Source organism: Thermobia domestica, chromosome 16 (genome assembly GCF_964235325.1).
Source record: "Thermobia domestica chromosome 16, izTheDome1.hap1.1, whole genome shotgun sequence".
Lineage (NCBI taxonomy): Eukaryota > Metazoa > Arthropoda > Insecta > Zygentoma > Lepismatidae > Thermobia > Thermobia domestica.
The window spans coordinates 130,528,922-130,556,580 of NC_137469.1; the positions used below are offsets into that span (position 1 = coordinate 130,528,922).

The following is a 27,659-nucleotide window of genomic DNA, read 5'->3' on the forward strand; positions in this document are numbered from 1 at the left end:
CTCACCTTAGGTATGTCTTCCACCTTTTAACCAACCGTTTAGGTTATGTTACCATCAATAATAGTATATCATATCCTATATTCTTTCCTATATTCAGGCGTTTCTGAGGGCTCCGCATTATCTTCACTGCTTTACTTTCTCTTTGTTGCAGACCTTTCACCCTTACCTGTCAATACGCACCATTTCCAGTATATAGATGACATAACGTTCTCATGTACAGCCCACACAATTCAATAAATCCAGAAATCATTCTATTCTGTTATTACTATTCTGGTACATACGTGCAGTAAGTACTGTTTGAATTAAATTTTGTCAAAACCCACTCTATAGTCTCCATTCTTCTGGACAAATGTTCCCAAGTACAAAGAACCCTCAAGAACTGCAACTCCACATTAATGGTGCATGTAATAACTCTATGAAAGAAGTAACCTAGTTTGGAATAATCATAGATCATGATCACCTTACTTTGTGCTCCCATCTACGGCTAGTGAGTATCACATGGAACTTACGCCCATGCATACTGTGTAATTCTTGCATAAGTTTTTTCTTGTACTAGTTTTAACAAAGGGCATATCACATGGATTTCAGCTGGCGACTTCTACTCAAAATTTTGGAACGACATGCATCTTGCTTGGCCTTCCGTATTAAACTACACTCCATACACAAGAACTTTAAGAAAGCATTAATTTTCGTAATCTTCTTTATCATCTTGAATCCCTCCATCTTAAATTTATAGCTGCTAGGTTTGAACAACGCCACCCTGTTTTAATTAAGACTATACGAATTGACAAGGGTTATATTTCACTATACCACTAATACTAGAGCCCGCTGTTGCTCTTCTTTACATTATATTGCTATAATCTTACACCCGATGATCCTAACCAGGGTTGCCACACTCGAGACTCGTAATGATGCCAAACACGGTTCTGAATTATGCTAGATTTTTGTAAATTATGCCAGATTTTCAAATTATCTTTCCTAACTAATTTAAAGACCCGCCCCTACTTATCTTCATTATTTTAATAAAGTGTTTCAACTGTATTCATGTAGTCTACAAAGCTAATATGACGCTGTTAGGAATGATAATGAAATAAATTGGTAAATGACACATTATAGGGAAGGAAGGTCGAATTTATATTTTATGAATGGATATCATTTTAAGAAATATATGTATAACATGCCGCTTCCGACACAGCCCTGAAGCATTTCTTTTAGTGTATTGCTAGCTGTCCCTGACGCTCATATCTCTCCCCTCTCAAGTTGTAAATTGAAAGTGACAGAAACATCCCAGATAACCACACATTCAGGTTTCAGTTGACAGTAATAAAACTATGGGTAAGTAAATATGTTTTGCAGGGTCACATTTTGCTATTTTTGAACATTTCTCTGAATTCAACAATAAATTACAACCGCGGAAATACTGACTGGTTTCACTCTCAAACCATCTCTTCAACTAATAAGAATAATTCCAGACGGTCCTTGAACCATCTATATTTTCGTTCTTTTTCTGTTCTCCAGAGGGAAGAATGAAATTATGCTAGATTTGGCCAAGATGCTAAAGTCAAGGTGCTAGATGCTAAATGCATGTGGATTATGCTAGATCTAGCACCAAGATGCTAGATATGGCTTCACTGATCCTAACACTGCCGATGTTGATGTTTTTTCAATATAAGACATTCCTACCTGTAGACATTTCTACATACCTACCTTCATTTCACGCACCGTAGCCAGGGCTGTTTTTAACCTCCCGGCGCCCTAGGCACTTCAAATTGTTACGCCCCCTATTATTTTTAGAGTACCTCCTTCTTCAGTTTTTACCTTGACAGTTTTGGTTCGAGAGGGATTTTCCCCTAACTCTCTTACTCTTTTCCCTTTCTTTATTTTTAGTCTTTGGAGAGTCTTTTCATTAACCGCCACGCTGGTAATTGCTACTAAATAACCAAGTGACAAGATAGTCCCGTGCATGTACAGAAGATTGAAATTTATTGGGCGCGCTTATAATAATACATTGAACTCATCAGAAGTATATTATAATTGTTGTTTTCTTTTCTTGTTTTTATTCTTTCATCACGTTGATGTTCAGTTTATATATTGAGTGACAAGCTAGTAGTTTTAAATAGATGGAGGTTGCATCTGTATGTTTCTCGTAAATTATTATAATTAAAAAGTTCACAAGGAATAATTTCCACAATCTCGGCTTATGTCTGCTAATAGCAGAAAACACGTATTTTTCCTAATATTAGTATAGTTAATATTTGTTTTCATCCCAATTTTTCTCAGACAACTGTTCTTAAATATTCTTATTTTTCAAGTAATATAAATCTACTTATATTTTCAGTTAAGAAAAGTAAAATTATACGTATCACATTTAGCTCCCAAGATCTAGTTTGTTTGTAACCAGGTAGCTTAACCGGAACGTAAATTACGTTTCCTGCACCAGGGTATTTCATTTTTTCTCTTTTTTCGCCCTCCAATTTTTCCGCCCTAGACCCAGACAGCACAATGCACGTACAGTATCCGTATAGTACATGTACAATTGCATGGATGCAACATGTGCATCATCTGTATAAATGCACGCCTGTACATGTGATGCACATATACATGCCAGATTCTATTCAACATCTTCACGTGCACAGAACATGTGCAATGCACACGTACACGTCCTGCACAAGTGATTTACACCTACCGCGCAGGTGATTTATAGTAGCACGTATTCGATTTACATGTAGTTCACAGGTGATTTACATGTAAGACAGCGGTGGTTTACATGTAGCACACAGGTGATTTACATGTAGCACACAGGTGATTTACACGCAGTAACTAGGTGATTTACATGTAGGACAGAGATGATTTACACGTTAACACACAGGTGATTTACACGCAGTTCCCAGCTGATTTACATGTAGGACAGATATGATTTACACGTAACACACAGGTGATTTACATGTAGGACAGAGGTGATTTACACGTAGCACATAGGTGATTTACATGTAGGACAGAGATGATTTACACGTAACACACAGGTGATTTACACGCAGTACCCAGATGATTTACACGTACGATAGAGGTGATTTGAAGCAGTACCCAGATGATTTACATGTAGTGCACAGTTGATTTCCTCGTAGTACAGAGGTGATGTAAAAGCAAATTCGAGATGCAACGAAAAAAGGAGTTTATATATGTGGTGTATTACGCAGTAACACCATCTTTAACTGCAAAGACATCACCTTCAAAGTATATAACAAGTAACTAATAATTGTCAGTGAGAATTTAGGTTTGGAGTTTATTATTTGCAACGAGCAAAGCTTTAGGTAGTATCTTTGACATGTTTGCCAAGTAACAAATAACGCAACATATTCTGCTGTAATCGGTCACAACAATAATTTTGTAAACCTATGAACTGCCTGACTGTAGTTACATGAGTACAATGCTGCCACCTGTTTATCTTGTATCCTAGCTCAGTGGACGTTATGGAGTTTTTACAATCATTCAGCTGTTATTCGTCGAAAAGTCTCTATAACACCGCCTGGAGGAAAAACGACACCTACTAAAAATGGAGGTTACTTTCTGTTGATGAGAATGAGAGTAAAAAAAATGAAAGTAAAAGTATACACTACTTATGGAAGTCTCACACACACGTGCAGTAGCCGTACAAATACCCATGTGCACACGACGGCTTAAGCACCGGTAATTTAAATGTGCTTCATCCACGCAAATGCACATGTGCACATGCACGGCTCAAGATGGGTTATGTACATGCGCTGCATCCACGCAAAAGCACATGTATACATAACGGCTACAGCACGGGTTATATAAATATGTGCTTCATCCATGCAAATGCATATGTGCACATAACGGCTTAAGCACGGGTTACGTACGTGCGCTGTATCCATGCAAATGCACATGTGTACGTAAAGGCTTAAGCACGGGTTATATAAATGTGTGCTTCATCCATGCAAATGCACATGTGCACATAACGGCTTAAGTACGGGTTCTGTACGTGCGCTGCATCCACGCAAATTCACATATGCACATAACGGCTTAAGCACGAGTTACGTACGTGCGCTGCATCCATGCAAATGCACATGCGTATATAACGGCTTAAGCACGGGTTATATAAATATGTGCTTCATCCATGCAAATGCATATGTGCACATAACGGCTTAAGCACGGGTTACGTACGTGCGCTGTATCCATGCAAATGCACATGTGTATGTAACGGCTTAGGTACGGGTTATGTAAATGTGTACTTTATCCATGCAAATGCACATGTTCACATGCCCGACTTAGTCACTGGTTATGTACGTGTGCATAACCCACGTAAATGCACATGTGCACATACACGGGTTATGTATGTGTGCTTCATCCACGCAAATTCACGTGTACGGCTTATGCACGGGTTATGTATGTGTTCATCATCCACACAAATGCATATGTGCAAATGTACGGCTTATGCATGGATAGTGCACATGTGTCGTACACGTACGTGTTGTCTGGGGACACGTGCCTAGCGTGCCTAAGAGGAAAGGCGGCCCTGACCGTAGCCCGTATGTGTAGTGGATTCCACTAATTTCAATCCTATCCGTAGGAGCCATTGAACTCAAAGAGACCCTTATCATCTAGCCGTATATACTGTGATATTCTTTTTCATCTCTTCTGTCCAAACTGACTCTGATAATGATCTCAATGTCGAATCAATGACTGGCTAACTATGACTCTAATATTACGGGCAAGTATATTAGCTCATCTACATTCACTAAGTACAAAATTTATTAAATTCTCTCCCCTGATAGAGAGTAAAAGACTCGGAAGCAAGCTTTCGCCAGCATTTGAAGAAAAATATACAGTCAAGTGGTAATCTCACAAAGGAACATCTTATATTGATAGTAGCATTGGTCAATCAAACAATGCACAATGGATAGATGAGTGAAAAAAAGTGAGAAACTCAGTTTTACCGGCCGACACCCAGAAACATAGGAGATACAGAGTAAAGAAGGATCTAGAATCATGTGAAGATAGCAATGCAAAAGATTCACTGGCACAGGAAGAACTTTAAACTATTAAAGTAATGAAAATTACATTTACACAACAGTATAGTAGACAAACATTGTACCCACAGACTGCTCATTAACATCTTATGCAATGCAGTATTGCCAACTGACCAAAAAATGAAGTTTTGTTAAATGGCTCGGAACACAAATTATAACATTTAGAAAATCTAATTATGAGTAGAGCCATACCTATGAAGTCTTGATATACAGTGTTGCCAACGTTTGAAGATAGGCCTATATGAATTCCTATATGAATCCCGCATGTAGAAGAGAACACGATTCAAAGTAGTTAAAACCAAAATATGAGACCACAAACAAGAATATAATCACTTAAGTATGATAATAACGGACGAAGCGCAGTGTCGAAGAACATGTGCACCAGCAGCGAGCCTGCGGACCACTTGGTCATTCAAGGGCATGGATAATTTCAGCTTATATGCTGTGTTTTGGTACTATTCTGACATTTTCCTTTGCCAAAAATGCTTCAACATTGTGCTTCGCCCATTATTTTTGTAGTTATTATTGGACATGTCTGTGGGTACAATGTTTGCTTACTATACTGATGTGTAAATGTCATTTTGATTACTTTAATCATTTGGAAGCTCTTTCTGTGTGAGTGTATCTTTTGCATTGTTATCTTCACATGATTCTGGATTCTTCTTTTCTCTGTATCTCCTGTGTTTCTGAGTGTCAGTCGACAAAACTTTGATTTCTCACTTTTCTTCACTCCTCTGTCGATTGTGCATTGTTTGATTGACCAATGCTACTATCAATATTAGATGTTCCCTGATCAGGAAGTTGTATTAATACCACAATTTTCTATTATATTTTACTGTGTGCAATTTCATTAGTTCCATAGGAATTTAGAACAATAATTTACGCAGACATTAAAATATACAGCGTGTCCATAAAAATAATATCATACTTTAAAATGATATTACGTCGCTTTGGATAATAGTATTTAAATGAAGTTGGTCACATTTGAAAGAAAAAATCAAGTATCTTTTACTATGCCTCATGGACATTGAATGTGGATCCCACAAGTGGTGATGCAGGCATCAAAACATTATTCCCATTCACGCCACAGACGCTCCAACATGTCTGATGAAATGGACTGGATAGCAGCACTGGTACGAACTTGCACTTCTTGCAGGTTTTGAGGCAATGGGGGTACACAGACACAATCCTTTATGTAACCGCATAAAAAGAAGTCATGAACAACTCTACGGACAGACTTCTTAGGGCTACATACAAATGCCTCCCCCATTTGTTCCAAATTCCTGCATTGACAGATGGTTTCCCTGAATGTCCTTTCCTTTGATTACATATGCAGCCAGTATCTACAAAGTCACGGTACCATTTCAAAATAGACGTGTGTGTAGGAGCCTGGTCTTGAAATCTTCGCCAAAAGACATGCTGAACCTGCACAAGATTCTGCGTGTTGTGATATTCCAAAGCACACCAACTTCGTTCTTGTGTGGTTGCCATAACTCCTTAAAACTTATTTTTTTATTAGCAACACAACACAAGGAAAGGAAATACATTTAGGTTAGGACAATACGGCATAACAGTACAGAAATATAAAAGCTTTCCATGTGATCTTCAGCAGAAACAGGAATTGCCTGCTAAATAACCAACAATGAACCCATATTGACTAATCATATTGACTAAGATCTTTGATATCTGCTGCAAATTTTAATAAACCTCATCCTTGAAGTGAAGCAAAGAAAGATGTACAATCAACACCTGCCGGCAGTTCCTACGAATTTGTCATATTTTGTCACTGAATAGTTTTCCTCGGGTAAAGGTTCCTGTCAGCATTGTTCTACTTGCCTCTAATATTTTGATATCTATAGCTTTCATATTTCTGTTTCTGGAAATGACATTATGCATTTTACAGATGGTGATAAGTTATTTTTGGAGGTAAAAAATTCAGTCATACGTGACATGACAAGTGATAGGTATAGCTTCATTCTAAATAGTGGTGTACAGAGAATTTATATTTATAAAATTATATTTTCATAATATGTTGCTAAAGAGAAGATTAAAACCACGAAAAACTCCCTTGCGTACGCCACTGATTCTAAAACAAAAGTTGAACAATGTGATTGAGTTTTACAGAGTTTACAGTAAATTCAAGATGGAAGACTAAGCTTGTGAAGAGTTGCATAAAGTCGAAGTATTTTCCTAGAGACTAGCCTGCGCGATATGCACTTTTTGTTGGGGGAGCATTGAAATTTGTACACTATAAGAAGTTTGAACTCTACTTTAAAATATAGGTCTATGTCTCAGATGGCTTCGGTGTTGAAAATGAACGCTAAACTTCAACAAACAAACACAAGTTTATTGTGCCTAAATTTATTGTGACGTTGGTTTACGAGAACGTCGGTGACAACGATGGCTTACGAAATTGCGAATTGGTGATTTTGATTGTAACATTTTCGATGAAGGAGACCCAGTAGGATTGACGAAAAAAAATAAAGCTATTAACCCCTTGCATTCCAGGTATTATTTTTCTATGTGCGTGCTGTAATATTAGATTTTCATTTACTGATAAAAGACTGTCTAGACCGTTACATAGGGCATTGTTATTCAAGCACACACACACACACACACACACACACACACACACACACACACACACACACACACACACACACACACACACACACACACAATTTGCATTGTTTGAAAAAGGGAAATTTGAAAGGAAAAGGGAGAAAAGGTTGATAATTTCGATAAAAATGGAAATTTTTATGTTCTGAAGGGATTTTATGCTTCTTCAGGTTGGGAACACCAATCGGAGATCAAAGTTTTTTGCTTACTGATCTCGAAGTTGCAAATTGTTTATCGTCAACACAAACACATGTTTGTCGTAATTGAATGCTATTGAGACAAAACATATTTTCTTTTCTGTCAGTAAGGTGCTGTCACCTAAGGAGAAACTGTAAAACTAACTCGTACTTTGCATCCAGTAAAAAATTCATCACCTTCAGGATTAATACGACCTTTAATAAAGAATACGCTTTCATGACATCCCCATCGACGTCGCTGTTTTTTTTTTTTACAACGGAGTATTTTTATGACATTTACATGGATTCGAAATGTGGGTGTGGAGAAGAATGGAAAGAATTAGTTGGGTCGAGCGGAAAACGAATGAGAGAGTGTTAGAAATGGTGGGTGAGAAAAGAACACTTTTAGACATTATTAGGAAGAGGAAGAAAAACTGGTTGGGACATTGCCTAAGAAGAGATTGTATCATGAGGGACGTCCTAGAGGGTATGATGGTGGGAAAGAGAGGAAGGGGTCGAAGGAGACTACAATTAATGGATGATATTAAAACAGAAAGATCATACGCGAAGACGAAAAGGTTAGCGGAGGACTGTGGAGCATGGAAGCTTCTCAGCTGCGGCAAGTGACCTGCCAATAAAGGCAGAATACCTATGATGATGATGATGACATGGATGTCACCGGAACGTAAAGGGTTAATAGAGTGAAATCCACGTTACACGATACGGGAGTTTGCAAGAGCATTGAACATCACACATTTGAGTTTTTACGACCATATAAAGAAGATAGCATGTTACCAAGCTCGATATGTGGATTTCTCCTGAATTCAAAGAAGTTCGTTTGACAGCGCTTATAAACATCTGTGCTGCTCGGGGAAAACTATTTTTTATGAGACTAATACTTGATAATGAGAAGTAAATTATTTATAATATTGTGGTGTGCAATCGGTCTTGGTCTCGACGTAATGATTCCACTGAAACCACATCGAAAGTAAATATTTATCAAAACAGTGACGGTTCCGGAGTTCTACAAAGAGGAAATCACATCGTTTAGTGACGGTGAAACCGAGTTTCCACCCTGTCTATCTTTGGAGTTTCCACTGTGGTTTTACACTTTGCAGGTATTCTTTAAATTCTGATGTAAGCAGTGGCAGTGGCGTAACAAGGGGATTTCGAGATTTAATATCCTTTTAAGTAAAATGTTACGAAAAACTAACTAACTCTATGGCCTATGGAACCCGGAGGTTCAATGCCACGTTCACAAAAGCTCTCCACTGACTTCTATCCTTAGCTAACTGCATCCAGTTTCCACTTTGTATTCCAATCTCTGCGAGATCCATCTTAATATTGTCCTCCCATCTGCGCCTAGCTCTTCCTAATGGTCGTTTTCCAATTGGTCTTCCAGTCAAGACTTTGAAAGCGTTTCTACTTTCTTCCATTCTAGCTACATGACCCGCCCATCTAAGCCTCCCAGACTTGACGACCCTAACAATGTTGGGTAAACCGTATAAATTATGTAGTTCCTCGTTATGAAGTTTTCGCCATTCCCCATTCGCGTTCCTCTTGGGTCCGGATATTCGTCTAAGGATCTTGTTCTCAAATACTTTCAGTCTACGTTCTTCCCTCAGAGTAAGCGACCATGTTTCGCAACCATACAGAACAACAGGCATGATTATCGTTTTGTATATTTTAAGTTTCAAATTTCTAGACAGAATTCGCGAAGACAAGAGATTTTGAACCGAATAGTAAAACGAATTCCCTGCTTTTAGTCGACATTTAATTTCTTCGTGAAGATGATTTTCCTCTGTTAATACTGATCCTAGATACTTGAAAGATCCTTTATCAAAAGTATTATTTAATATTTTAACGCATCCATATTTTGCTGTATTACGGTCCCGACGCACTTCCATGTATTTAGTTTTCTATGAATTTACTTCTAAAACCATGTCCCTGCAAGCGTTTAATAAGATCTCTGCATTTCTTTGTATTGTTCTCCTATCATCCCCTATTATATTTACATCATCAGCATATGCCATAACCTGGTGAGTACCGTTCAACTCTAGGCTCTGGTTGCTATTTTTGATTTTCCTTATAGCGTATTCCACAACAAAGTTAAATAATAATGGCGACAACGCATCTCCTTGTTTCAGGCTATTTTCGACGTGAAAGCTCGTGGACAAAAATTTTCCTACTCGAACTTTACTTTGGGATTCATTTAAACATATCTTAATTAATCTAATTAGCTTTCTCGATATTCCAAGTTCTGTAAGAACATTGTATAATGTTTCTCTCCTAACCGAGTCGTACGCCTTTCTAAAATTAATAAATAGTTGATGTACCGGGGTGTTGTATTCCCACTTTTTTCCGAGTATTTGGCGAATGGTAAATATTTGGTCGATAGTTGATCGATTTCGTCTAAATCCGCACTGATAATCTACAATAATTTCATCTCGTATGGGGTCAATCTTGCTAATAGAATATTTGAAAGGATTTTATAGGATGTTGACCGAAGAGAAATGCTTCGATAATTATTAGTCAGTTTTGTCGCCTTTCTTGTGAATTGGAACAATGATTGATTCTTTCCACTCTTGTGGCAATTCTTCCTTGTTCCAGATAAGGAGAATGAGTTTGTGTATTTTGTTCCACAATTTTTCGCCTCCAGCTAAAATTAACTCAGCCGGAATTTCATCTACGCCCGGAGATTTGTATTTCTTTAATTTGTTTATAGCGGTTTCTACTTCTATTCGGTTGGGTTCTGGAATATACTGTTCTGCGGTGTGTATCTCCTTTCCTCCACGCACACTAGTTTTTGGCTGCGTGTTAAGCAAATCGTCAAAGAAATCTTTCCATCTATTTAAGATGCTACCCGTGTCAATGAGAACTGTACCGTCAGATTTCTTTAGTATATAAGCACGAGGTTGATAGCCTTTCTTAAATTCGATGATCCCCTTATACATGTCCCGGATGTTTTTATTTTTACTATGATCTTCAAGTTCCTTAATTTTAGCTTTCAAAAAATCACGATTCTTTGCTCTTAAAGTTTTGGAAGTTTCCCGCCTGATATCTGCGAAATTTTGTGTAGTTATTTCATTAGGATTTTGTAGAAAGCGTAATTTTGCCTGTTTTCTCTTTTCTGTTAGTTTAATGCATTCCTGGTTGAACCATGGTTTGTTCCTACGTATTTCCACGTGTCCCAATTTTTCTTTTGCTGAGGTTTTAATTCTATCTTTAATTTCAATCCAGGTATCCTCAACACTAGTGCACTTCAAATCTTCTAAAGCCGAGAATCTATTCAAAACTTCAATCTGGTATTCCTCTCCTACCTGGTTATGAAAAAATAAATATTTATTATATTATGACATATATATACACAAAAAATCGCATTCCACCCAAAAATAGAATCGCATTTGATCCAAAAATTAAGCACTTGAATGCCTCCTTCCTTGATGAAATTTTGCGTACGCCACTGGATGTGCGGTACAAAAATGACGGGGAAAAGTAACAATGAGTTTGTCATTGCATAAATAGTATATCCTGTATATGTCCCATATTCAGGGTTGTTTAACTTAATTTTACAAATGTGTCGTGATTTATAGCAAGGAAATGTCAACACTCGAATCGAGAAAAAGACTATGCCACCTAGAAAAGTAAAGCAAGTAAGTGAGGGCGCAAGCAAGTAAGGCCATGACAGAAAATTAGACAGGGTGGAACTAAAAGTGGGTGGAACTCGAAGTGCTGTCACCTCCTCGTGGTGAGTTCTGGATTATTTTGGACAAAGAATAAATGATCGAGAATGTTGATAACGAATTGCATTAGAGAAAAAGATAAATAAATACATAAATAAATAAGTAAATAAGCTCTACTCTTAGGCTAAACAAAATATATCAAGTTTTTGTACATACAAATAAAAAAATCTTCTTGCCTTAAGCGTCGAAATTTGGCCAATTTAAGCGAAGAACTGCACATAAGTGGGCTTTGGAAAGATGCATTAGGTATAGTTGAAGTTGCCTCTAAGGCTGAATCTAAAAAAGACGGGAATATATGTGTTTTACATAGCCAAAAACTGAAATATTGTACCGTGTAGGGCGGGGCGGGTTGCATACATTTTCCATAAAACCTCGATGCGGCACTTGAAGGCGTTGACTAAAAATTCTGAAAAGAATCTGGCGCACTTTTCCCACTAAAAGACACTCTATAACCGCTTCCCCGAACCGATTTTCGAAAAAAGTAGAAATTCGGCCTACCCTGTGCACGCTCCTAGATTCGACTCCCTATCGGGAGGTCATTAGTAGATTCGTTGATCTGAAGTTTAGGATTCTTTTTCAGCATCCAATTCGCAAAACCGTAGTACTTCATTTACAATAATAACAATAATAATACAATTCCCTGACATTACAATATCGAACTATGGTCTACAAAACGATTTATAGCTTAATGATGTGTGGTGAGCACATCGAGTCTAAACGTGATTTTTAATGGATTTCTAGACCAACCAGACTGAATTTAGTTGCGTTTTGTGTGGTCTCTACATTGACCAAAACACGATTGTTACTAGACCAACCAGAATGGTTTTAGTTGAGTGCTGTATGAACAGCACTTAACCCGAATGCGGTTGTTACTGGATTTTTAAGCCTACCAGGCTTTCAGTTGAGTAATTTGCAGTCAACTCATCGACCTCAACACAATTGTTATTGGAATTTCTAGGCCTACTAGATGGTTTTTTGCTGTGTGATATGTTGTAAGCACATTCTTACTGGATATCTGGTCCTAGTAGACGTTTAAAATTAAGCAATATGTGGTCAACACATGGACTCGAACGCGATTGTTACCCAATTTCTACACTTACGAGAATAGTTTTAGTTAAGCGATGTGTGGTCAGCACATGGATCCCAACACGTTTGTTACTGTGCTTTCTAGGTCTGCCAGATTGATTTTAGTTGAGCCATTCACTCAACCATTCTGGCAGGCCTAGAAATTCAGTAACAATCGCGTTTGGGTCAATGTTGGGACTACACAGAAATCAACTAAATGCAATCTAGTTGACCTAGAAACCCATTAAAAATCGCGTAGGGTCGATATGCACCACACATCACTCATCTGAAAGTCGATTGGTAGATTATAGTTCGGAGTTATAATGCCATGGATTATTATTATTATTATTATTGGTAAATAGTGTATAGTTTTACGAATTGGATGCTGAAAGAGGACCCTAAACTTCAGGCTAAACACAGGGGGTCGGATCTAGGAATATGGCTCCCAATATCCACAGACACATGCATTTTCGTGTCGACTTCGTTAGGAATATTCGTCATTGACACCACATATTTGTCAAACCTTTCAAGTAATACCATTTAATAAAATACCCACCGATGAGCAAGATTGGATCGTTACCCCATAAATTTAAGAATTATATAAAGTAGAAATGAAAAAGGTGTTTATAGTGTGTTAACTAATGTTAACATCGTTTTATAATTCTTTGAAATATTAAAAACTTTTATTGCAGTTTAGAAACATACAGAACTTTTGTACATGCTTGTACTGAACTTGAAATAATTTTCAAGTCCTATAAACAACATTTATTTTAAAAAGAAATAGGAACTAATAAGTAGTAAACAACATCAAAATACTCCATACCCCTTTCAACACGGGGAAACACAATTGTGCGGGTTGATTAAAATCGAAATAGAAGTGCCCCCTATTACATTTGTGCTTCGAAACGGGTGCAGTGATTGTGTAAGTTTCGTTCAACGATTTGTATTGTCCGTTCACTCTAGGATGGAAGATTGTTTACAAACAACAATTGTAGTGCGAGCGTCAACACCTTGCTTCTCACCCCTACATTGTAAATTCATGGTTGCCAGGCACATGAATCGCCGAACCGAATGTACCTACTTCTGCACAGTCATAGAACAATTGTTATTACTACATAAATTGCTGCTTTTGGGATGACTGAGATATTAACGTTATGACAAATCGAGTTAGTTATTATGTAATACAATCTTACATATAATGCACACTCAATTTTGTACAAGTGTTCTTGTTCGAAAGTGTGCGAAAACCTTGTACGCCTGGCAATACTGGAAGCATGCAGCTTGTATTGTAAACAATAAACAGAGAAAGCGAACACTGTTAGGTTCGCTGGACAGTATTGTTTTCATGATAAGGCGACAGAAACATCTTGTACTGATTGTAAACAGAGGCTGGGAATTTCGATGCGAGTATAGGTGGAAATATTCTTGCCACATGATTGCCTGTTCGTGGAGGTTTGCAATGTTGCAAACTGCCGAGTCTAGGATTTCATACTAATTGAACGAGCTTTGAGGATTAATATGATGCAATAATTATAAATACTAACAACCATAGACTTAAAGTATTAGGAAATAAAGCATGTTGCTGTAAGAAGAATATAATATACATTGAATTAAGTGTTCCAAGTACAGTATAAAGCGAATTTTCACATGTAAATATTTTAAAACAGTACGCATTTACCCTGTTTCGGTGCCCTTACCAGACACTGTCCAACACAAAAAAAGGCATTAAAATAGGTAGATCGAGCGTGGGCATGAATCCAGCTCTGGCTGGTATTCCTTATTAAGGTTTTACTCAGTCCCACGAGGTGAATGCCTAGACGATAGCTTCTGTAAGGCAGGGGCGGATTCAGGACGGACTTCTGGGGAGGGCGGTGGGTTTTAGTATTGCTACTTAGAGCTACTTTTAAGAGCTCCAAACTCTGGGATGGGTTTTATTTAAATATATAAAATAAAAAAGTTTCCTCTCCGGGGGGTCCTGATGGTCCCCTGGATCCGCCACTGCTGTAAGGCCAGAATTGGTCCAAACACTGAGGTCCCAGAATTGGCGGGAAATATATTACGCCATAATGTTGCCAACACTTCCACAAATATTATGGTGTTGGGTTCGGATATCTCTTTTTCGTTTATATGTGTTTAAATTCATTATGAAGTAAATGTAGAAGTGATTCTTTCTTTCTTTCTTCTCATTTTTCTCATCCTCGCTCTCTTTTCCTCACCTTCTTAAAATCTGAATACTATCCTCCTGTAAGATTGTTTCTCTCCATGACCAGAGGTTTAAAGAGACCAACCTGATATTAGCAGAACTGTACCAATAAATTCACATTAGAGAAAGCGCCGTAACTTAGATTTTTTCTGGGGGGCAAGCATTAATACGTGTATTTTTGCCTCCTAGAAAAAGTTTTTTCTCATTCTAAGGCCCCCCTTTTCTATCTTTCTCTTAATATCTATGTCTCCCGGAGCCTGTGGCCCTCCCTCACGGCAAGGTTTGCGGGGCCGTTACTTACGCCCCTAGGCCGCTTCCATACATGACAGGGGACAATATTGACAAATCTCAAAACCATACGAATAATTGTTATTTCTAGGGCCCCTAATAGTAGACTTTTTTACTGAAGTGGGCCCACGACTCACTTTTGTTTTATTTATCTTTTGTGCGCTGCTTTATGTAATGTAGTGAAACTGTTTGATTCTTCATTTATAATTTCATATTCGTATCGTATATGGATTAAGAAAATTTTGCCTCAAAATGGGCACCTTCAAACGGCGAGGAACCTCCCTGGGGGGCAGTTGCCCCTCCCCTGCCCCACACAAGTTACGGGCCCTGATTAGAGAAGAGGTAAACTGTTTCGAAATTTACGCAACTTGCAAATACCAAACTCTACTAGTGCTAAAGTTGATGAGTTAGTGCCACTGTTACCACTGTGATAAGGGGAAAGAAGGGGAAGGACTGCTAAGATTCGCTAGCCAGTTTTTGTATCAAAACACAGCGCCAAGCTACAGTAATATTATAGGGATTTGTATTATTTGTTTAATGCGAGGCTGAGGAATTCAGAGTTGATTGGCAGGTTCCCCACCCCGTCGCCAAGAAACGGTCAATCGACGGTCCTGGGCGGGGTTGCCAGTGCGTTGTCAAAAAATTCAGCTAATACTCACTTAATTCAAAGAGTTTATGCAATTATGCAATCCCTATCGAAGATCCCTGTATACGTGAACAAACGCAAATTAGGCTGTGATAACAAATGCTTCAGTTTTTTCTCCTTCGCTTCTTCGTCACACTGCACTATGGCCTTCCTTATTACTTCTCTAGCTTCGCTGTTTATAGTATGCCCTCTCTTACGCTGTGAAGCCATTGTCAAATGAATAATAGGCAACAAAAACCGCGACCACAACAGCACACAACAAATAACCAACTCACAGTAACTCTTCAGAATGACATTCATGTGACAATTTTTTAACCCTGGCAACGCCGACATATAGAAGGAGGGTAAGTGAGTATTGCAAAAGTCAGGCAGAAAAATTGTTGAAATTTCTCCCCCTTTACCTCAGCTTCCGCTGGTAAACAAGCTAGCTCCCTATAATAGTTGTTTTGGTCTGTGATAGGTCATTTTTGGCGCGTACAAGAAAGAAAATAGTGTTCTCAACGAAGCCATGACTGTCGCCGTGTTGAAAGGGATAAAGGATGTATGACGTGATAGTTTGTTTTTAAAGTGTTAGGACTTATATAAATACTTCCCAAAAATGATAGTTCGAGGAGAAACTATCGAGAAACAATATTAAAGGACAGAACGAAACAAGTTGTCAACGCAGAAGAAACATGAGAATTTCCGTTGTATTCAATTACGTTAACCTTTCATTATAATTAAATTTGTTTTATGTTGGAGAATGTATTTTAAATACTTCTCAAGGAGGTCTCTCGTCAGGTCTACATGTATTCAATACACTTCAATATTTTCCATAAAGTAGCTTTCAAATAGTACAAATAGTGAATTTTAATATGTTTGAAACAGCATATTAAAAGAGAGCTCTTAATTCATATTCATTTAGAATAGGTCTGCTATAATTGTAACTTTCTGTTTAGTCACGAATGATTTATTGATCCAATAAATGTATATCAATTTGAATTCAATTCTTTTAAGAAATTACCACTCATATCAAATCTAGACTTTATTATCAATATCCAAAATATGGTTATTTAGTAGTAGACGAAACACAACTCCTTAATAATCTATAGAATCGACTTTTTTTAAAAAAATAAATCGACACAATAGCAGTTCCCTTATAAATAATTAAAAAAAAAAAAGAATAACAAAATCTCGTTTCCTCCCTTCGCACTTCAGCTTGAGTAGCACTTTATGTAAAGTTCCCAAGCAGAATGTCTTTAAATATGCTTTAAAAAAAACTACTTGTGCCTTAAAACACTCTTCACTCATAATATTTTGTCTGAGTTCAAAACTTTTGAATGATTCGTTTGCTTGGCAAGAGAGAGAAGGGAGAGAAGTTAAACTTCACAGTCGAGCGGTGTTGCTAATAGTAGATTTACAATTCTCAGCAGATACTTCAGCCACAAGGAAAATATCTACTTCCTCGAGTGTACTGAAAGGAAGACGTTTTAAAAGACTGTTCTGTAAAGGAGACTAACGCGAGAAAGAACTATGCCAGAACACGTAAACAGTAACATCAAACATTTTCACTTAAGCTATTTTTCCAAATCTCTTGTCCACATGAATCAGGGTTACAGATTTCATATACAATTTTTGTTCATAGAATAAGTGTTCATCACTATTCTTACTAAATATTATTCTTCAAATTCATTGGGAAGGCACGGGGCAATGTTACTACATTACAGAATCTGCTGAGCATCAGAGGATCCTTATGCTCTCAGTATGGTGGCATTTTAAAATTGTCGTGTTTGTGGAGCTCCTACCAAGGAACTAAATAATGAATCGAATGTATCACGTACTGTTGGCTATTTAAACGAATCCATCATCCAGAAATATTCAAAGCTCGTTAATTGTAAAGGGTTGTTCTGCAACACGACAACGCAAAACCACATTTCAGTTTAATCATCTATAAAAATTATTGGAGCTTGAATCGGATACTCGCCTTACCTTGCCACGCCACACTCTTACTTGTTTCGGTCTCTTCAAAACGTTTTACCTAGCGTATCGTTCAGTTCAGACGATTCTATGAATCAGCATCTTTTTCCAGACAGATCTTATGAACACAACATTACGAAAATCAATGAAATGTGGCAAAGGTTATCGAACAAAACATGTCTGTAATTCATATTTGATCTTTATAGAAATAAGTGACTTTTGGATAACGCAGAGAAAAATACATCATAACTTTTAACATCATAACATACTAACTAGTAATCTCAATGAAAACGATTGTGTTGTGTTGGCTGGTGGAACTAATAATAACCTAAGCCATCCACTAGAAACCCAGAATGTGTTAGTATCTTTAGAAAGAACACTTGAAAGCACAGGTAAAAGAAATATTAGAACAGTAGTATTGTCAACACCTTATAGGGCTGATTTTCCGCATAGGCCGAACGGTAGTGTAAAGAGATCAATATTTGAATTTAATATGCAGGTGAAAAAAATAATCTCTAGAAAGTACAGCCATGTTAGATTTGTTAGTTTAGGTGCATTGCGTAGACAGGATTACACTAGTCACGGTTTACATCTAAATGCAAAAGGAAAGAGAAGGGTCTGTGACTGGATTATTGAGGCAGCAAATGCTGTTTTATAGGTTACGAGTTCTGCAGAAAAACGAAATTTATGATGTGTACTTCACTTCCGCAAGATAAACATAGAGAAGTTTCCTGTAATTGTTATGACAAAAAAAGTAATGTAGGTTATGTGTGCTGTGGTATGCCCTCTTGTATCTCGGATCTAAATGTTGTAGATAATGTAAGTTGCCAAAGTAATACTCCCCTACTAAAAACAGTAGATATAACTACCGGTATGTCCCTAACCCTTTGGGGATCCCATGGTAGAATCTATACCATACGGGGTGTTTCATGGTACGTTATAACTCTCTTATTTGAGCTTTTTCGTCCGTTTTTTTTTTGTTTGTTTGTTTTTCAAGTCCAGAGACATTGTAGAAAACATTACGTATGGTTTCACACCTTCCTGCGTCGAGACATAGGAGGTGATGACGTCATAATTCTAAAATATATATTTTCGTGTAATATTTTTTTCGGGGGTTTATGTAAAGTATTTTTGGCGGGCTTATTTTTGCACGTAGAAGATTGAAATTTTGCACAAACATTCAGTTTACCGAGTAGTATTTACCAGATTTTTTTTTCAGATTTCTGCGTTAAAACAGGGGGGAACCAGAGGGGCTAAAAGTTGAAAAAGGGATATTTTTACCTAAAAAAATCCCGTTTTTCATCATTTTCCCGCCTTAGATACATGATGGAGACACGTGAGTCATACCGTCTGAAAGGCAGTTCTATTCTGAAGAGAATGATGTGCGACAAATGGCCCTAGGGTAATTAGGGAAGTGTCAGGGAATTTTTATCAAAATATGCTTCTGTATAGGGGAATTTTGGACATTTTCGGTATTATTTTTTTTTTGCGGGCTTATTTTTGCACCTAGAAGATTGAAGTTGTGCAAAAACATTCAGTCAACCGAGTAGTATTTACCAGATTTTTTTCAGATTTCTGCGTTAAAACAGGGGGGTACAGAGGGGCTAAACGTTGAAAAAGGGAATTTTTTCTTAAAAAATCCCTTTCACGGGATTTTCCCGCCTAAGATACATGATGGGGACAAGTGAATGGTACCGCCTGAAAGGCAGTTCTATTTTGAAGAGAATGATAGGTGAAACATGGCCTTAGGGTAATTAGGTATGTCTCAGGGAATGTTTAAAAAATTCCCTCTGTATACTTGAATATGGGACATTGTCGGTATATATATATATTTTTTTTTGGCGGGCTTACTTTTGCACCTGGAAAATTGGAATTGTGCATAACATTCAGCTCACCGATTAGTATTTACCAGATTTTTTTCAGATCTCTGCGATAAAACAGGGGGGTCCAGGGAGGCTAAAAGTTGAAAAAAAAGGATATTTTTACCCCAAAAATCACGTTTTTCCTCATTTTCCCGCCTTAGATACATGATGGAGACACGTGAGTCATACCGCCTGAAAGGCAGTTCTATTCTGAAGAGAATGATGGGCGAAACATGACCCTAGGGTAATTAGGGATGTCTCAGGAAATTTTTTACCTGAGATCATGGTGTTTTACGGTAATTTGGGGCATGGTGGGAATTCCTGATAAAATTTCTGCCGCCCTTGGTATTCAGGATAGAAACTTGAAATTTGGCACACACATTCAGTATACCAAGTACTATTTATCAGATTTTTTTTAGATGGCTACGTTCACACCGGGCCGCTCCAGAGGGGCCCAAAATGCGAGGAGAAAAATTCCCTCCGAAATTTTCCCTTTCACATCATTTTCCCGCTCCTGGTATATGGTATGAGCATGGAAGTGGTACCATTTGAAAGCCAGCTCTATTCTGAAGAGAATGAGGTTATGAACCATGATCCTAGGATAAATAGTGACGATGCAGTAGCTGCTTGACTGAAAGTCTAAAAAATAGCCCAAAAACCCCGGATCCGGAAAGTAGAAGACGTAAGTGAGTCTAAAAATATCAGTCTCCAAATCCTACACCACAACGTCCAAGGATTAGGAAATAAAATAATCGAATTAAAAATTATTTTGGAAAATGAATTAAGTAAAACTGACGTCTTGTGTATATCGGAGCACTGGCTGAATAAAGAAGAAATAGAAACAATTTCACTCACAGGTTTTAAACTATCTGCGTACTATTGTAGGAAAAATATATCCCATGGCGGTATTGCCATATTCGTCAGAGAGGACTTTCGTATCAAAATTCTAACGAATACCCTTATATTGAATGTTGAGAAATCTTTCGAATCTGTAGCACTTGAATTTTGCGATCATAATTTAATACTTATCACGCACGCCAGACAGTAATGTCAAGAACTTTTTGAATAAATTAGAAAGCCTTATATCGGAATTCTCGTCCTCTAAAAAGTCGTTAGTAATTTGTGGTGATATTAATATTGATTTTTTACTAAATAATAGCAAAGAAAAAGAAGATCTCATTTCGCTCTGTACATCATTTAATCTGAAACCTATCGTAAATACTCCTACCAGAATAGGCAAAACAAGAATCTCTGCTCTTGATCAAATTATAATTTCACGTGATGATTTCGTATCTCATGTTGATGTACTAAACCTAGGCTATTCTGATCATAATGCTCAGCTTCTTTATTTTTACTCAGAAATAATTAATAAGAATACAAACGTGGGCGTGGAATGGTCTGAACGGCGTTCATTTACACTCACTAACGTGGCATATTTCAGATACTTGAAAACTGAGTCGTGCGAAGATGTTTATATTGAATGTAATGTTAACGAGCAATTTAATTCCTTTTTATGTATATTTACTCATTATTTTAATATTGCTTTTCCTAAACAAAAATTTAAGATAAATAAATCGGTAAATGTCAGTTCGAAGTGGAAGACTTCTGGAATAAAGGTTTCTCTAGAAAAAATGCGCTATTTACATCAACTATCCCGACGGTGCCGTACTCCCGTGTTTAAACGATACCACAAAATGTATAAACGAGTTTTACATAAGGTCATAAAACAGGCAAAAATGTTAGAGAATGATACTTACATTGGGAAAGCTGCCAATAAAATGAAAGCTACATGGCAAATTATTCGGAAACAATCTGGGGAACGAAGACCCTCCTCTAAGATAACTAGCGTTTCTTGTCAAAATAAAATTATTAAAAATCCGACTGAAATTGCAAACGCTTTTAACGATTACTTCACGAATGAAGTGAAAAAGCTTATCACTAATAACGTGAACAATAAACTATCTAGCAAACAATACGTTAGTAGACAACGATATTTTCGAAAAATCATTGTTCTTGCACCCAGTAACTAATCAGGAAATCTTAAATACTACACGAAAATGACAAATAAGAGTTCTTCAGGATATGATGAAGTTCCTGATAAAATTCTAAAGCAATGTTCTTATGAAATTGCTGATATCTTATGCTTCATAGTAAATAACTCATTTAGTAGTGGCGTTTTTCCTGAGGCATTGAAGCTAGCAGTTGTTAAGCCCTTATATAAAAGTGGCAAGAAGGATCTTACATCGAAATATAGACCGATATCATGTCTGTCTACCTTCTCTAAACTTTTTGAAAAACTTATGTATATAAGACTAGTTAGCTTTCTAAATAACTTTAACTTAATATCTCCTGCTCAAAATGGCTTTAGATCAAATAAGTCTACTGAAACTGCTCTTTACTCCTTTCTCTATTCTGCTTTAAATTCAATAAACGCTAAGAAACATACAACCGACATATTTCTTGATCTTAGCAAAGCTTTTGATACAATTGATCATCAAATTTTACTTAAAAAATTGCAAGATTATGGTATTAAGGGAATGCTTATGAGTGGTTTAAATCGTATATATCCGACAGAAGGCAAACTATTGAAATTAACTGTCAAATTCGAAACACTCAGGGAGTAAGCAAATGTTATTCAGATACCAAAGAATTCAAATTTGGAGTTCCTCAAGGTTCCATCTTAGGCCCTATTATATTTTTAATATATATAAATGATTTGTCACAATGTTTAGACTCTGCTAAAATTGTTCTGTATGCTGACGATACAAATATATTAGTAACTGGAGAAACTTACGTTGAGTTATGTAATGCAGTAGATTCCACCATGTCTGCCGTCAGTGATTGGATGGATAGAAATAAACTAATACTAAACACAACAAAGTCTTCGTGCATGTGCTTTCACGTAGTAAAAAACGAGCAGCTTCCGGTTGAACTCAGATATTCATATGCATAATACAAGACAAGCGTCTGTTCCTCATGTAGAGTCCTCACGTTTAAAAGTACATAAGAATAGTACATTTCCTATGGCAGTGAATATTTACAACAAGCTTCCTTCCACTTTAAAAAAACAAAACATCCGGTTTCAATAAAGCAGTCAAGTACTATCTACTCGAGCACTGTTTCTATTCTGTAGAAGAATATCTCCCCTGTAGTAAATAAGGTTTAAAGTATATATATTTTGTATATCTATAATGTAAGGTTTTATTAACTGTTATGTTGTTTTATATAGATGTATGTAAATTAGAATAATGAAAAATTGTACTTTTTTTTTTTTTTTTTTTTTTTACATAAATTCACACTATTTTAATATTGCATGTAGATTTAAATGTATACATATGTACACATTCAGTGTTCTTATGACGTGTTCAACTCATACGTTCATGTTGTGAACAATTTGTATGAAAAAGGATAAAAATAAATACAATACAATACAAAACAATTTTTTAACAACGAAATATTTATACATTTTATTAAACTTACTACCTAAAATACAATTCAAACAAAAGGAGAAATTTATTTTTGTCTGGAAATTCGCTGGTTACTGAAGAATGGAGAGAAGTGTGATAGTGACGTGTTTAAGTTAAAAATTATAGATGAATAAGCTGGCTAGTTTACTTACACAGATGGTCATCAAAATAATGAAAGCATTAGAAGAAAGTACATGTTACCTTAGTAATACTGCATGGAGCTACCTTTAACCTGTAGAACAGCTCTGATTTAACGGAGAATGGAATTATATACCATGAATGGTTTCCAAAGAAATATTATGTCACTCTTCATCATGGGCGCTCGAAGAAAATTTTCCAGGGGGGTATCTCCCTGGTTGGGTACGTTTTTAAGCTGTTTTCAGGAGCCAGAGGGGGTCTTCAGTGGTCAGTTCCGTCAGGGAGAATCGAGGAAAACATGATCTTCAATAATGTTGAGGTCTGGGGACTGGATGGGTAAGGAAGGTGTAGTTTATCTTAACTCTCATGAAATGACACCTTAACAGCTGCACCAGTGTAAATTGGTGTATTAGCATCTTGGATAACTGTACCATTGGAAGGTAATAACATCTGAACTATAGGAAAATCTTGTCATCTGCATATCTCACATAATCACAATAATGCATCCTGTGAGAATAAGCTCAGGAGTTGGAATTCGCTCTACAGTGCTTGGTGGCAACATTCAATGTTTTCCCATGTATTATTATCCTTCACCGATGTTGGGTTGTCACGCATTCTATAGGCCTTCTTCACCTGGGACACTGTTGCTCGCAACACACCAAACATATTGATCAGTTTAGATACACTTGTGCCAATTTTTGGCCTCTTTGAAACTAAGAGAGGTCTCCCATTTTGTGTTATTACTGTCTGCTCGCTTCAATACACGCCCCCAAGTATCCTACATGATATACTATACATGGTCATCTAACACATCATGGGCCAGTTCCTCATACATATCTCAGGTCAATGAGGTACACAGAATTTTATCTCCTCAACAATTCCTGTCTATTTTCACATTATGATGCAATTAAATTAAAACCTACTCTAATGATTACAATAGAAGCTTAACGTGTCACATACCTTCAATTTCTTGACTTCATGTTCTCGTACCATTCTGATAATGTTTCTTGATTCAAACAGAGAATAGATATCACCCAAGTAACTGGCCATACATGGGATACTTAAGAAAACCAGTATTACCACAATTACTTTCTCTGCTGTCGGGGCTTTAGAAGCAGTTTCAATGTTATTTCTCGTAAGAAGGGAAGAAACATAAAATTGTGCGTGTATATACAACTGTTTTTTCATGACAAAATCTGCAAAGAAATAAATATGTACATTTTATTTAGAATTAAGAACTGGTGTTTTAATTGGAGTTATTTACATACTTCGGTAAAATAAAATTATATAGAATTAGAGTGTGAAAAACAACTTTGTTTGTTTCAGATATTTATGGGAGATTGCCCTAGTACTGTACGCTTAAGAGTTTTAATCTTTCATGTAACCAACTAATGTACTGGAACAACAAAACATACTGACAAGACTGGTACCAAAATACCCATACTATTTTATGAGGCCAAACGTACGACCGAAATACATCAATTTACACCCTCGAAGGAATGACGGGCCTCTAGCTTTCACTACTTTCAAAATATATGATTTGATATATTTTGTAGTAATGTAAAAACAATTGTACTGTCTCGCTGCAGTGAGAGAGTAGATGAAGTATTGCAGAATGTGCAGAGTGAAAGTATCCATCTTAAATAGTCCTGATGCGTGGTGCTATAGACGATCAAAGGGAGGATCCCTCGTAGGGACTTAGGCCATCTGTATACTCCTGCGATAGGTGAGCAAAAGCTGTTCTAGCGGGTACTGATGTTTAATTATTGATTTTAAACAATAACGTGAACTAGCTAGATTACATATGTTTGAATATGTAGATCTCCAGTAGTGGTCAAGAGGAAATAAAGGGATTTCCTTAAAATCTTATTAGTCTTGGTTAGTAAGATTTTAATTTTAGTAGGCGGCCAGCTTTGCATGAACAGAATAAGACAGAAAAAGTCCATTCGATGCTTTCTATCTTCGCACTTACCAGACTAGAATCAATTAATCAAAAGCGTAGCTTTATCATTCTCGTTTAAGAAACTCTATTTATGGCCATTCTTCTTTCGTTTAATTTTAGGTGCCATAAATCTCGTCTGCTCCCCTAGTTGGATAAGGGTGGCAAAGGCGGAGAAGGAAGTCTTGATTGTGTGGACCTTGCATTGTTCTTCTATTTCTGAGAGTGTTTGTGTCTTGTTGATTGTGGCTCTTTTGTTTTAGGTTAGTTTCTTAAGGGATTAGTTGGTTTGTGTCATCGGCGGCCTCTTACTGAAAAAAAAAATCACTCGATTTGACGCACACAACTTTAATTGCAGCATTGCTTACAAGGAGCTCATTTGAGTCGCACGGTGATTGAAATGGCTCAGAATCAGTCGAGTGCCAGATTTCACTTGGTTCTCCTGATAGCCTGAAAACTGCTTTCTGCGCATGCGTGTTATTCGGGGATCAGGATAAAAGTACGGAAAAATAACTACCATTTTGTGCCACGGTCGAGGCAGACTCCAAGCCGGACATTTGTTTCGCAGCTGAAGTTACTTGGAATTGTGTCAAGTGACCCCTGATTAACTTGTTTGCATTGCAATGTTTCTAAGCAAGATCATTTCTAACTAAATTATCATTTTTTAACATTTGGATTCATCCAAACAAACCATTAATTTCGATTTCTTTAATTTTTGTTATATACGCAAGTATAAATTTTCCCGGTTTATAGAAACAAAAACAATGTGTTGTGTGGTGCGCATTTGTGGTGTTGCATAGTGTAAGATGTGAATTCTATATTTTTGCTAGTCTTGACGAAGCCTGGACAGTTCACCACAATGAATGCTATAAGTAATTTATTGAAATCTCCGTTTTCATTGCTATCATATGGCGACAAATTAACTCTTAAAATCTTAAAAAGAGAATGCTTAATTTAAAATTATGTGTGAAACAACTGACCCGTAATAAAGAAAGATTGTCTAAATTTAACAAGAGCATGCATTTGAAAAACAGTTGGATTTGTAGTTGAGATGTAACGAATGCTTTATTCTGTTTCCTGTGTGTTTTGTTCGGAGCGGACGCAAGTTGGAAAAAATCTAGCGTCACTGACTTAATGCATATTTGGGATTAGATTTAAAAAAATAAATGAAAGTCAACAGTACACTTGAAGAATGTATTTTGTCATGGTTTCACTTTTTTTTTAACATATAACTGTGAAACAAAACATTACAGTTTGTGTTATTCCGAACACGAGGGATCGTGGTGCTCACAGTCCCTAACACTTCCGACTTTCATCTGAAGATTTCCATATTCACTGCTGTTAGGACAACTTTTGTCAATCTTGAAAACTCACCATAAAGAATTGTGAATCTGAAGGGAGTCCGTTGAGCACCTGTTGCATTTTGCTGAATTAAGACAGTTTCGAATAGTGTATATGTGATTGATTTCCTACACGCTAATATGGACTGTCACTCCAGTTTGTCGAATTCGAAATAGGAAATGTTGTATTGTAGCTTTCAAAGATTTTGGGCGGCCCTGAACATAAGCTATGCACTTCTTCCTAGAAGCCGACATGATTTTTTTTTTTTCTTATTGTGATATGAGGAATCACCTCATACAATTTGTAGGTATAGTTCATAGCTATCTACAGGGTGTTAATGAACTAGACCGACAAACTGTAACAGGTGATTCCTCACATCAAAATAAGGAAAAATGTTCATATGGACGCAAGATCAAAAGTGCATACTTTCAGAGGTAGAACTGTCCAAAACCGTGGGAAAATGAACTTTGGGGTAGAATATCATAAACTCGCTATTGAGCTGAGGCGGCATGTTTTTGTCTCAGACTCGTAATCTGCTCTATCCAAAAATGCATGAGTCTGAATCGTTCAGTGGAGGCGCAAAAGAGTCCCCACAGGAAGTGAGGGGTCCGCATATTCCGTTAGAACAGATGGGTCTGATTCATGACAGAGGGAACAATGTCCCATCAAGTAATAAAAAGTCGTTGGCATACCATGGATATTTTGAACACAACGATTTTTGGTGTATTGTACGTGGTTCCATAACTACATTAGAAACTGAATGTAGTGAACAAGAGGAAATTAAAATTTAAATACATCTGCATTACATCTGCAGGTTGATGATCCACAATCATGACCTCTATGTTAAAAGAGACAGACATTAATAATATGTAATGATTTTGGAAGAACTGATCCAATGAGTATTTAAAAAAAATGACAGTATCGTAACAAAAAAAAGAAAGAAAGAAAGAAAAGAAAAAAATAAGAAGAAATGATAAAATGTTCTTAATCATAAAGTCTCTTGTTGCAGAACTAAACTGGGATCCTTTGCCATAAGATGCTCACTACCGCTGAGTTACCATGTACTCCTCTTGGCTTGTTACAACGTATGGGAGGGAGCTGATGACACATAATAGCAATAACACTGGTTATGTAAAAAACAGAGGGAAAAGTCGTGTTGAGAGGCAAG

General features: G+C 36.9%; 1 protein-coding gene across 1 annotated transcript in view; it reads right to left on the reverse strand.

Moving 5' to 3' along the window:
- LOC145673417 (uncharacterized) overlaps positions 1-27,659 on the reverse strand; it is a 755,597-nt gene that overhangs the window by 13,177 nt on the left and 714,761 nt on the right. Inside the window, exon 31 of the mRNA XM_081743106.1 lies at positions 24,172-24,407. Within this exon, the coding sequence (XP_081599232.1) occupies positions 24,172-24,407 (236 nt within the window). The remainder of the gene's footprint in view (positions 1-24,171; positions 24,408-27,659) is intronic.